Source organism: Xiphophorus maculatus, chromosome 16 (assembly GCF_002775205.1).
Source record: "Xiphophorus maculatus strain JP 163 A chromosome 16, X_maculatus-5.0-male, whole genome shotgun sequence".
NCBI classification, from domain to species: Eukaryota; Metazoa; Chordata; class Actinopteri; order Cyprinodontiformes; family Poeciliidae; genus Xiphophorus; species Xiphophorus maculatus.
The window spans coordinates 13,021,398-13,035,086 of record NC_036458.1 but is presented as its reverse complement, the minus strand read 5'-3'; the positions used below and the strand labels follow the sequence as shown (position 1 = coordinate 13,035,086).

Below are 13,689 nucleotides of genomic sequence, written 5' to 3'. Positions count from 1 at the left end.
CTGAAAATAACATAAAGTCATGTCACATTCTAATGTCTTTGTGAGGTATGATGACCTCACAAAGACATTAGGTTGTCAGCAAGATTCAACCTGTATTCAATATTTGGACGCACATTATTGATGATAGGACTAAAAACGGAAATTAAGCTAACAAGCTAATGCGTTTTCAACAAGTTTTCTTTGATTATTGCTGTGGAATTACCCACCTACTAACTCTGACGAGCTTCTTGGTTTCTATGAAGAACAAAACTACCCCGTGTGGCACATTTAAATGGTAATGTACTGTAAATGTTTGCATTAATGTTCATTGTAACTCATTAATCTCGTCAGATCCTGTCATGGCTCCTCCTGTCTCAACACTGTGTAACAGTGTCCTCTACTGGCGTCTCTTTGTCATTACAAGCACTACAAACAGTAAACAGAGGAAGGCGGATGTCTGGGATGTGACCAGAGCCCGTTATTTTGGACGGACAGGCCCGAATCCGTCCGGTTTGTTCCTGCTTTATTTCAGAACCAGGGGGGAAAGAAGCAGGTCATTGATTGATTTTGTTTCCCCAAGTAAGTATCGAGTATCTTCTTCTCTTTTTATTGTCATCATTGTCGGCAATGTTAAACGGTTTTCGGCCTGCTAGACTAACCCGCCCTGTCAGAAACAAACGAGGGATATTTATTTTATATCACAGGGGTTTCCCCCCCTGAAATCGCACAATAAATGACTAAAAACAAAGTACTTTGTGCAGGTTTTGTGTTGCACTGCAGAAAACTGCTTGATGAAAAGGATATTTCTAAGAAAAATATTTAGCTTTTTACCTTCTTCTAAGCCTTCTTACTGTATTTACGCAATGAGTGAGACATGGACAGAGTTATTTGTTTCAGAATACATAATAAAATAAAGCGCCACAAACATGGAAGCCCTTCAATGGGATGCTGCATCATGTCAGATGTCTCATCAACATCTGTGTACAAAAGATATGATGTCAAATTTCTAACAATAAATATTTCTATGAAATGTGGATAAAAACATCAAATTATTATATATTACATCGTCATAGTGTTGTTTTTAGATGTGCAAAAACAATTCAACTGAAGCATTTAAATAACGTATTTCTGACTTTAATACTGAAGCTGTCAGCATGCACAGTAACTCGAAACTCTATTGGTCCAATCATACTTTGCCATTGCTGCAGTATTTATGACGCTGTTAGGATTACAGGGAGCATAACAGATCAATTACTTTGCTCAGAATTGTACACAGTTTTTCACCTGTCATGTTGATGAAAGTGGTCACCGGGACACTTGAATGAACCTTGCAACGTTTTAAACATGAAATTATGTATTTCAAATGTAATGTACATGTAATTATGTATTATGTATTTAAAGTATTTCTAATAAATTAAATCCTTTTCCTCAGATTTCGTTTAGTTTCTTTTTATCCAACTGTTAAAGTCTAAATACAAAGGATCACTATGAATTTGCGTAAAATAATTTTATAGTGGGTAAGCTATAAGGATGTACAGTATGTATGTATGAATAGATGGATGGCAGATCAATGATGGATAGATAAACAGATTGTATTCTTTGCATTCATCATCCTCTTGTTGTGTTTCCAGGATTGCACATTGATCCCTGCGGTACCGACACGTCAGACGTCTGGGTGTTAACATGCATTCTTCCACTACATACGCTGCTGTGCTCTGTCTCCTTGCTGGGGCAGTGACAGCCATTCAGACCCCCCAGACAGGTGAGAAAGGCCACCACAAGAACCAGATGGTGCTGTAAGCTTCAAGAGTGGGTCAGAAAAAATACAAAATGGCAGCATCTGCAGCACTGACCTGTGAAAGGCATTAAATAAACAGAAACACAGATACTCTTAAAATGTTATATTTATGAGCACAAACTTACCCTCTTTCACCCTGTCACAGCCTGATTGATCCCTATTCTCAACATGTTTCAGCTGTTTTATAAACAATAATACAATAGAAACAATAATAAATAGGGTTTTTAGATGCTATTTAGAAGTGTAAATGCAGACCTGCTTTAGCTGAGATTGACAAATATAAAAAAAATATTTTAAAGAACTAGAATTAGATGGAGTGTTTGCCCTCTATTTGTAATGTGCACGAACTGTTCTACAGTACAATAATTTAAGAATGTGAATCATTCCTTTCAAAAAATTTGCTAATTTCCAAAGAAGCTTACTGGCTCTATACATGAATTGGCCATGCTGAGTAAAGTCACTGTTCCCTCAGTATTTCTGGAGAAGCAGCAGGCCACCTCTCTGATCTCCCGTCAGAAGAGAAATGCTGGAGCGTCCACCTTGGAGCAGGCTTGCATGGAGAGGGTGTGCACTTATGAGGAAGCCAGGAAGTATTTCCAGGACTCGTATCGCACGGTTAGCTTGCTGTGTATTTCCTTCATTTTAAATTTCTCTAAGAATCCTCATTCTAAGAACTAACAGATCAGGCCTTTCACGAGCCTGCTTCTCGCTTATCATGTGCAATTTTTCTTGCAGGACATTTTCTGGTCTGTCTACATCGGTAAGTTATATAAAGAACCTCCTGTTCAACAATGCGTTGCCTCTTCTCACAAACGTGTTCTCTGTTTAGATGGAGACCAGTGTGCTGAAAACCCCTGCATGAATGGAGCCATGTGCTCAGACAGTGTTGGAGGCTATGACTGCGTCTGCAAGTCGGGTTTCACGGGAGTCCACTGTGAAAAAGGTACAGATCTGTTGTAGGCACCATGTAAAAACTGCTGTTTGTTTATTACTTACACATTAGCGTGCACACTCTGCTACATCCCACAAACTAGATGAGACTCTTTGCACGCTGGAAAAGGACAAGGGCTGCTCACAGTTTTGCAAACCGGGCTACACGTCCTACGAGTGTTCTTGTGCCCGAGGCTGGAGGGTCAAAGACAAGGTCAAGTGTGAAGCTGCAGGTATGTTATCGGTTTTTCCTTGTGTGTATTTTTTGCAACTAAGACAAAGTGAAGCTTCCCACTTATTTATCATAGGTTATACTTGAGGAATCTATTTTCACCTGAAATGTAGTTTTGATAAATTGACTGTCAGTAAGGGAGAGAGACAAATGCAGATACACTTTGTTTTAACAAGGAATTTATTAACTTTGTTTGGCATTAAATCAGATTAAAGTTTTAACCTGTATGTCTTGGCTCAAATGTTTTGGTTTTCCTTCCACATGTTTCTCAATATAGTTTTCTGGTATCTTGGTCCATTCCTCCTGACAGAACTTTTGTGACTGGGTCTTCTCACACATTTTCTATAGGACTTGGTTTGGGGCTCCAAAACATTACCTAGGGTAATTTTGAGGGCATGTTTTTGAACAAGCTTCGACCTCCTGGCTGATGTTTTGAGATAAAACCTCAACATTTCAATCAGATTTTCTTGATGGCTTGCATTTGCAAACTGTGATCTGGAGTTTATTATGTTGCTTTTGGAATAATGGCTTCTTCTTCTTTGATTGGCCTTGCTGAAACATAATTTATTTCTACTGTAGATAAAGACATCCCTTTTACCAGCTTCGGACTTCTTAATCACAAGGTCTTCTGCTTTTGTACTGGGGTTGATTTGCACATTTTGCAGGACATGTCTTCTTTCTTCGCAGAATGTTTCCAGACTATTTATGTGCTTTTTATTGTTGGGTGTAATTGTTTGAAGTGATAAATGTGGCACCTATAGACATCTGGAAATTGTACCTAAGGATAAACCTAACCTTCAGAGGTCCACATTTATGTTCCTGATAACTCTGCCAATTTTTTGTAGATTTTCATAATGTCACACAAGAAAACAGTGTGTATAAGGTGTTTCCGTAAAATACATGTGAAAGTGTGCCTTCATTTAATTGACATATTATGAGTGAACTTGTAACTTATACAGCCTTCACCTATCATATTTTCTTTTTTTTTAAAAAAAACAACAACAAAAGTCTCTCTTTATTGTGGGATTTAGCAAATAGATATAATTTGGCTAATCCTAACTAACGTTGCTTTTGGTCATTTTAACATCGGACGATGAGAAAAAAAAATGTGTTTCAAAGTGTAAGTAAAAATCTGAATTCAACGATATGTGGCATGTTATGTATATTGTTGCACAGGAATCTGGTGTTCACCAACAAAAGCTACTAATCTAATCTAATCAGAACCATCTTCCCTTGTTAGTCAGATACCCGTGTGGTCAGGTGAACAATCTGTCTCAGTGGAAGAACAGACAGTCAAGTCTTTCTACCAATAACTTTGATGGACTTCCTTGTACGCCATCTGAGTGTCCTTGGCAGGTAAGGGGAGCCTACTCTAATGGACCACCTTGCACAAACTCCAGTAGATGCCCTTTTTGTGTTCACACAGTTTCTCAATCTTCTTACCAGGCTCTCTTAAAGAGTTCAGAGTCTGATGGCTTCTGTGGTGGAGTCATTCTGAAGGAGAACCTCGTCTTGACGTCAGCTCAGTGCGCCAACAAATACAGCAGCTTCCAGGTTGCAGTTGGTAAGTGTAGTGAACATCAGCGTTGTATTGAATTTGGTGCTTTGCACAACACCAAAAACTAATGTTGTCCATTCTGTCGTCTCATCAGGAAAGCGCAGCACCAACTTTGAAGACGGAGAGCAGACGCTGTATGTGAAGCTCATTCACGTCCATCCTCGTTATATGAGAGACCGTCCTGAAAATGACCTGGCTGTGATCGAGCTCCGCGACCCCATAACCTTTAAGTCAGATGTTGTTGCGGCCTGCCTGCCAGAGAAAGACTTCGCAGAGAGCATCTTAATGTCTGGAGATTGGCCGGCTGTTGTCACCGGCTGGAAGGAATCCACACAGATGTCCAATTTCCAGGGCCGGCTCACTATTAACCAGCTGGTGTACAATAAGCTGCCTCAATGCGTGGAAACTTACCCCAACCTGATGACCAATAAAATGGGCTGCACTGCTGCCCGGGCCCATGCTGACTGCAACATGAGCTCAGGCAGCCCCTTGCTCACAATGTACAGGGATGTGTTGTTTCTCACTGGGGTGGTGAGTCAACCAGAAGGGGCTGACTGCACTAAAGGCTACATCTTCCAAAAAGTGTCCCGCCACCTCAGCTGGCTGCAGACGTTGATGGGTTCACGTTAGAGAGGTGAAGTGAGGGAACACATCAAGCTTCATTATGAATTTAGCTTAATGCAGGTAAATAATTACTAAAACAGGGAATCCGTTGTATATATTTTTTTGTTTAAACTCAGTCATAAGCTTTTCTGCGTGTGTCTTTTTAAAATATCCGTAACATAAGAAACACTGTAGTTTGTTGGATTTTCTTCCTCTGTGTACTTCATCTTTTATCCACAAGGTGGCTCTCTGTTAATGTCAGTAAAGAGCTTTCCTCCTGCATGTGTTAAGTACTCAGAGGTTGTGAGACCTGTAAATTATTCAGCATGTTTGTGATGTGAACATACCTTCTAATACCTTTGAAGTTATGTTATTTCAGCAACAATGTAATGGCTGACATGCACCTTAAAGGAGTCCTGGTAAATACAGTTTCATGAATGTAATAAACCATAAAACCAAGATATTTTATTGTTTTTGTCTCTAATTTATAGTAATGTAAAAGGGTTTTAAGCTGTTTTGTATATTTATGGATATCTGAGATAATGTTCAATCTCTGTGATTGTCAAGGTCAGAAATATGGATATTAATGTACAACATTATGTATGTTAATATTCTACAAAACAGTCTAATCCACACTATACTCTGCTAAAATAAGTATTTCCACTCACACAGATTTTTTCCTCCAATATCAAACATAGGTTAAAAACAAAAAGCAGTTTTTCTGCAGTTTTCTCTTTGTAGAAGCACAAATCGCACATTATTGAGAAAAGCAGAAGTGTAAAAAGAAAAAACAAAGTATAGAAAATAAACTTTGAAAAGCCTTAATAAAGCATGAAGACCACTTTAAATATAATAGAACAGATTTCTTGTAACAAAGTTTAGGTGTGACTATGCAAAGTATGAATACTAAACGATTGTAATCATAAAATAGAAACATGAATGAGCCCACATTCTTTATCAAGCTTAGCTAATCAGGGGATTTATTTAAGATTTCCACAGAGAAACTTTGAAGAAGAAGATTAATAGTGAACAAAATATAATTTAGCTGCAATAAGAACTATCCATTCATAAAAGTTGGCCTGAGTTGCTCCGTCCATTGTAATGTTTTCCCTATTTGGTCCCACACAGACATTATTAGCCTGGCCTGACTGTCACATACCAGTGTGTTGTCTGGCAACATTTTCCCACGGACACTCACCCTCAGCAGTCTTCTCACAGCCTCGATGGGCTGGTGAACAAGGCTGGGGCCATGTCATGTGGGCAAAGAAAAAAAAAAAAGAAGAAACAGAAGAATGGGCTGGAGAGACTAAAAGCAATAGAAGGCCCATAACAAAAAAAAAAACTGGCCTGCCACTTTAGATTGGGAGCTTGAAAAGAACATCTCAGGAAGTTGGGGCCTGTGTTGGCTGTTGCCATGGTACTCACCAGGGAGATGGCTCCTCGCTCCCGAAAAATGGCCGCGCTCCTTTACTGGGCCGTCCAGAGGAGATTCATTTAACAGAGCACCTTCCTTCCTGAGTGTGGTCCTGCTCTCCGGTTCTACCAGCTCAGTTTTCAACAGAGAAAGATGAAAGATTATATATACATAAGAGTATATATATAATTAATAATGACATATCACATTTTGTAATTAATACTAACACATTTTATGTGTTAAAATGGCTCAGTCAAAGTCAAGACCTAAATCAAGTCAAGAATCTGTGACAATACTTTTGCAAAGATGCTCAAAGATGAGCAGAAAAATCATTCACCAGATATACAAAATTTGTACAGTAGAGACATACAGCTCCACACTTATCCTAGAGATGCATAAACATTTATTTTCCCTTCACATTTGCTTTGGTTTCTCCAAATACAATACTATAAACTAAGGTTTATAGTTGAAACCAGGCAAAATGTGGAAAAAGAAAATAAAGTTACTATATAGGCTATGTGGGAGTTATCTGACAAACTGACAAAGTGCTGAAAATCATACAGAAAACAGTCTGAAGATGAAGTTTAGCCAACAAAATTATATAAAAAAAACTATCTGGTGATTGCAGTGTTGATGCTGAACAGAAGCCAGTCCTTGAGTGGACAGATTGAGAGATCTGAGAATCACTGAGAAACACTAGCAACCCGATCACAAGGGCTGCAAAGTAAATGGCAATACTATTTCTATTAATGGAAAAAGTCATGACAAACTTTTAAGAAACCTATATTTTTCTTGAACACGTCAGCAGAGCCCACATTTGACCAAATCCCACAACTTCAGTAATCCTTAATTCTCCCCAAACCCAACAACAGTCATATGCTGTGACCACATATTCTTGCATGTATATTGTGTGTGTTGGAAAGCACACCTATGAAAAACATCTCAAACATCTCATTGTTGGAAAATCTGATCATTTTAGTTCATTACTACTTGCTCAAACATGTCACCCGATCATTTCCAGTAACCCCATTCTCAAAATTTATGTTCCCAGTCTTTCTTTTATCCCACATTAGCTTGTCTCTTAGTTTAAATCAATGGAAAAGCTATTTCCTTTCGTCCCACCCCCATTCAGACTCTACCCCATGCCAGACAGAGCAGCTTCTACTTCACTGGGTAATTGTTCAGACGGGTGGAGGTAAAACTAGACCTCAAGAGGTTATAGCTTGGGCTGAAAGACATTTTTGAAAGCAAAAGAATTAGACAAGCTGAACAGTTTTATATAACACTGCTATAGTGTAACATCTCTCTTTATGTAAAACACTCATATACAGTAGAAATGGGTCCATCCTCACTGGGCCTTATGTTCCTCTCTCTTGGCTGAGTTTGGCTGCTAGCCTTAAATAATGAATACATTTTTGGATAACAACTTTATAAAACCAGGACTTAGTCTTCATGGCTAATGTATATTTTTATTTATTTGTTTATGTAGGATCATCTGTAGCATTTTGGATCATATCTGAGCAAGCAGACGTTATGTAAGACTGGAGGCTTCTGCTGACTATTTGTGAGTATTCCATTATGTGCCTTATGAATTTTATATAAACATGGGAGGAATAGGACCCTGGAGACAAAGAAATGACTCTGTGTTATTATTTTTAAATCCAGTTGGGGGTAAATGTGCCAGCATACCAACTTGCTCATGATGAAATTTTCATAAAGCCAATATTTAGCAGCCATTCTGTAGCACTTGCTCACAGTCTTAGAGCACAATAGCATGCTAAAATATATTCATTATGTCCATTGCCTCACCTACACCATTCATAAAGATGCATTACATCAGGTCCCACTGAAGTCTAGCCAGATATTCATTTGACTGAACTTCATCTCTCCAAGATAGTTTATGAGTGTCTGGCAAGTTTGTTTAATCTTACCTGACACAAAATCTAAGGGAAACAATAGAGCATTCGACCTGGATGAAATAGAAAACAATAATTATATGTAACAAGGTTTTGTTTGAACATTATTACAGTTGTGGAGATCGTCAAAACTGGTTTATTCATTCTTCAAATTAATTTTGTTGAGTCAAAAAGTTATTTTGTTCTGAAATTTACTGGTGTATAGGTTATGTTGTTCTTGACAGTTGGTGGTTACCATAGCAATCAGTAACTGCCAGCTCATCCCCTTATCCTGTTGCCATCTGTGGTATGTGCTTTCTTTACAAGTATTGTATTTTAACATATATCTTAGGCTAATTTAGTCAATTTTATGGTTTCATGTGTAATCTTGCAATGTTTCGATTATATTTTAACCATCTTTGAAATATATGCAGATATGCTTTGTCTATATTAAAAGTGCTATATAGGTTTGATGTATTTTACTGTTATTATTTTACTTTTATTTATTTTATTTTTAACTGTTATATTGAGTTTTGTGCACTTCAGATACGTTCAATTGTATATCTATGAACTCTTCATTAGGAACCATTTTTCTGTAGTTAGTTTAGATTTATTTATTTATTTTTTTTCATATATAGGGGCAAACGCTGCGGGACCGATGATAACCATCAACTTGATTTTCTCTCTGATGTATGTTTTCATTTTAATTTTTTACCAATTGTGTGATAGTCTTTGAATGTTAAATATTTCCTGTACTAAAAGCGTATATATTTATTTATCTTAAGGATAATATTAGTTATGCAAACTAATGATGTAAATTTATGTTATGTTCGACAATACGATCACACTCAGCTTGCCCCTTTTTCTGTTGCCGTCTGTAACTGTGGGGCAGAAGCTGTTAGACTGATGTATTTATTTTTTCTTGTTAGAATAAGTACCGTGAGCCTGAGTGTGCCTGTTGTGAAGTCAACCTACTGGACCATAGACAAACAGAAAAGACTCGCATATGCACAGATATAGGTAAATAGTTTAATAATATTTAACAGATCAAGTAATGTTTTCACTATTTTCTATGCATGTGTAAATACTAGTGGATGCAAAACAAATAGTGCTGCTTTGACATTTTTTGACATTTACTGTATCACTCATTGGTGTAGGATCCTTTAATATGGTGGCAACACGGATACTGAATACTACTTGTGAAGCGCTTTGTACTTTAAAGTTACATGCTGGATATGGTTTAGTATCCAATATAGCTGTCATTCATAAATTGTAGTGAAAATTGAAGGTTTCAACGATTTATTTGCACTTATTACAGTTTGTATCACAATAAACCAATGGCACACATGCTTTATTTTGGCACATTTAAAAATCTGCACAGCTGAGTAGTTGTTAGCTTTGTTGTTTCGTAGCAACAGGGTCCTTTGATTTTAACCAGACTATGGAAAGCTGATCAAAGATGCTTAGCAATTTCTTTATACGTTATTTATCTATCAACAACTCTTGTTTACTTGTGATAACACTTAGAATTTCTTTTTAAATATTTAGTTATTTTGACCTAAAAAACAAATTTTGTCATGAAAAATTTAAAGTATTTTGACAGCACAATTAATAAATGACTACCTCATTGTTCTGGCAAATTGTATTACAAATTGTAAGTTTGCCATCAAAAAACCTCACTGATCACATTAGTGTAATTGTTCATCACCAGATTTCAGAATTAAAGGGCGATTCTCAAAAACATATGAGAACCACAAGTTTTCTTTCTGTAAATCCCTTGTGGCTTTGAGTACACAAAGCTTTTATATATATATCTGACTTGCTTAGCTGTCTTGAAATGAATAATCAACTCATGATTCAGAGTAAACCACTGTTCATTATTGTGGGACCTAGAGACTGGGTGACAGAGCAGGAAGGCAAATCCTGGTGTTGCCTTTATTCCAATGCCCCCACTTTGACCTTCTGTGGGTTAAACCATGTTTATAGGGCCACTGGGAGACCGAATGAAAATATGGTGCATGGTGACGTCTTTAAAGAAGCCAGACAACACCATGCCTATAGTTGTGAGACTAAAAAGTATGTTTTACTTCTTCAATACAATTTATTGTTTATAGTTTATTTGATTTTCGGGCATCTGGAATTTGCATCATCCTGGCTTTTTCTGTCTTACTGCCTGGAGTCTTGACCTCGACAACTACTGGAGTCTGAACTGAATAGGCAGGGTGGCGAATGGGTGAGATTTGGATTATCTCACTTAACTGAATTACCAACATTAAGGGAAAAAGGAAGAGTGTATTTCCTTCTGAGTAGCTGTATGATTATATAGCATGATTATAATAGTAGCAGAGCATGGTGATACATTCTGAATTTCCACAGCAGGAGTTTAAATGAAAAAACTTAAAAAGTCCAAAAAGCCCTTGCAACAGTATTTTGAATAGTGAACAGCTGGTACCCGAGGGCCGAAGGACAAGTGAGCACTAATAGTAGACAGTGAAAATAAAAACTGTGCTTGACACAAAGTAGCAAGTTTCATGGTGACTTATCAGTTTTAGGAAGCACTGTGCAGGACAAAGAACCTTTGACAAATTGCTATGGATCCTGAAGCGTTTTCATCCAGTTCCATTGAGTTTTTCTCTGAAGAATGGAAATAGATATGTTGAGAATAAAACAAGGAAACTTTCAGCTACAACCTCATCTAAAATTGATCGATCTGACAATCCAAAAAGACATTTTTATGTCTCAAATTCTTCACTTTTTATGCGAACAACTGCATTGTGCTGGTGAGAGGTATTATAAAGCAGTTTTTCCTAAATTGTTAAGGCTGAGAAGAACTAGAAAATCTGTTGAGATTGTGGATCAGATCAGAGCAAAACAATTCATGAAACTTCCAGTAGGTCTAATGTTTTAAATGTTTCCTCCTGAAAAAGCACTGATATCTCAAACTCACATCGTTTCCATTACAGCCTGAGTAAAGTGGGATACATATATGGAAATAAAGTTACTCTATATAATTAGTCACTCTTCCTGCTAATTTGGACACCTGCATCCTGTCATAGTTAATGCATCCTGTAAGGTCACAGGTTCTCATTGTGATGCTAGTCACTGGAAACAGATGCAGCGTGCGTGTCTCCATGTCGGCCACCCTGCTGTCACTGCACTGTTTGTTGTGTGGAGGCCAAAAGGAGGCCTTGACGACGAGACGAAGCAACCTCCGGAGAAGGAAGAGGAAAGAAAGGGGGGGGGGGAGAGACATACTGCAAATGAATATGAATGGAAAGGGAGAGATTATATATATACAAATATATAGTAGATGAGTCAAAAATAAGCCAGAGCAGCACCTGTGAGCCTGCTGTTCTGGTACAAAAGAAGGTTTAGGAGTAACAGACAATAACTCACAAGGCTGAGCCACAGTTAGTACAGGCTGTCAGTAAGGCTATATTAGTCAGTGACTGAGCCTCGCATGTGATCACTCTGATCCAAGTTACTGTAGAACCTGCTATAAATACTCAGACGTTCTTGTCTAAACTTCAAACAAATGACGAGAACAAGCATTACATATGTGTTCAATTTCTATCTGAACCAGCCAGTTCAAGCAATCAGGTGTGGAATATAGACAAACTAGTATTCCCAGTTCACAGATTAAGTGAATTTCTGAAGCTAAAATACATCACAGACAGCAGCTGAAACCAGATATTTGCAAGCACTCAATGAAAAGACATATGACCCTTTTTCTCACTGTCTGACATTCAGTTCAATTCAGTTCCATTTCCCAAAGCTAAATTAAATGTTGCTACTTATATCATCCAAGTGTCTTCAAAGAGTCATGGGCTGCCAGTCTTGCAGCAAATCTAAAGAAGCCTCTGACTGAAGTCACTGCTGCTGTATGACAGTCTCATGACTGCCACACATGATCGTCATGACATACCAGAGGCATTATTTCACAGTAACATGTCCTAGAGGATATAATCGTCATGAACTGCTAGTCCACCTTTTTTGCTTTTGATGTTTGTATGGTTAGAGACCAAGAAAAGAAACGCATTTGGCACAGATTTGTGTTGCAGTAACTTTTATATTCTGAAAAAGATGGACTAATCACCGTGCAACACATGAAACATGTTCAAAGATTTTCTGCATTCTAGCTTCAAAAGGAAACTGGAAAAAAAATTAAATGCCTTTTTTACTCTCTATTTCTGCAGTCAGTCTTAGCAGAAAGTTGTTGCATCCCACAGTTCTAAGTACTCATGATAAATCTGTGTAATGATTTCAAAAATAAATTCATCTTCATTTGCAGCAATCTAATATCATGTTGAATATTTTTTGTGATTTCTCTTACTGTAGATGTGGGTAAATTTCGGATTTGGGTCAGCTGTTTTTTTCCCCTTCTTTGTAAATTAAATCAACACATGAATCATCCATTTACCTTGAGGAGCCCGACTGCTTGTCTTTCCTATTTTAAATGGCAACTAAACAGGAAATCATAGGTTGCTGATTAAAAGTTCCTAGACAGGGTGAGATTTATTTAAAAGGCATTTTACACGTTCTTCAGGCACCGTTTATGAGAGTGTTATGTCTAATCTAACTGGGTATCTCAGTAATGCCCATGTGTAGTAATTACATGGTCATAAGCCTCTCAATTACCTTATTACTTTAACTTGATGAGGGATGTTTCTTTGAAATCAATTTACTGTGATTAAATACGTGTGGTTGTTCAATGATTTCCTGTCCCTTTTCACATCTTCCACGGCTCATATAAAGATAATGAGAATGGCAGCACTACCAGTAATATACTGCAAGGGCCTGTCTGCTGATAAGTGAAAGAACCATTAATCTCTCCCAATCCTCCTGTTTCAAGCACTGACCCCTCCTCCACATGGTCCACCTCCACCCCCTCTTCCCATGCTGTCACTCTCTCAGGCTGCACCTGTCACATTAGTCTCACATCCTCAGCTGCCATTCCATATGATACGCCTCCTTCCTGCTCCCAGAGACTATGTGTCACCCCTTTTTGCCTGGTTTTATGAGTATGAAAAGGAAAGGAGCAGGAAAACAAGAGATTAAAGCTAAAAAAAAAAAAAAAAAAACTGCACGTGTCAAATGTAAGTGTACATATAATTTTCTGCTACAATTGGACCGGTGCCAATTGTATGTCCAAAAGCCAAAATATGGATTAACACTCAATCGGTGGATTAATTGTGATAAAATCCAGCACAAATATCAGCTTCCTGTATAGAAGTGACACGGTTCCTTCTGTTTGTCATGAACTGAAATGGCAGGAAAACG

At 37.7% G+C, this 13,689-nt stretch overlaps 1 protein-coding gene across 1 annotated transcript; it reads left to right on the top strand.

Moving 5' to 3' along the window:
• The first annotated feature begins 407 nt into the window (after positions 1-407).
• On the top strand, positions 408-5,563 carry LOC102223744 (coagulation factor X-like). Its single transcript, XM_005808862.2, has 9 exons — positions 408-558; positions 1,611-1,741; positions 2,250-2,392; positions 2,513-2,537; positions 2,607-2,720; positions 2,812-2,940; positions 4,180-4,295; positions 4,386-4,503; positions 4,592-5,563. Exons 2-9 carry the CDS (start codon positions 1,663-1,665, stop codon positions 5,125-5,127), a joined length of 1,260 nt encoding a protein of 419 aa, XP_005808919.1. The 5' UTR covers positions 408-558; positions 1,611-1,662; the 3' UTR covers positions 5,128-5,563.
• The last annotated feature ends 8,126 nt before the right edge of the window (positions 5,564-13,689 follow it).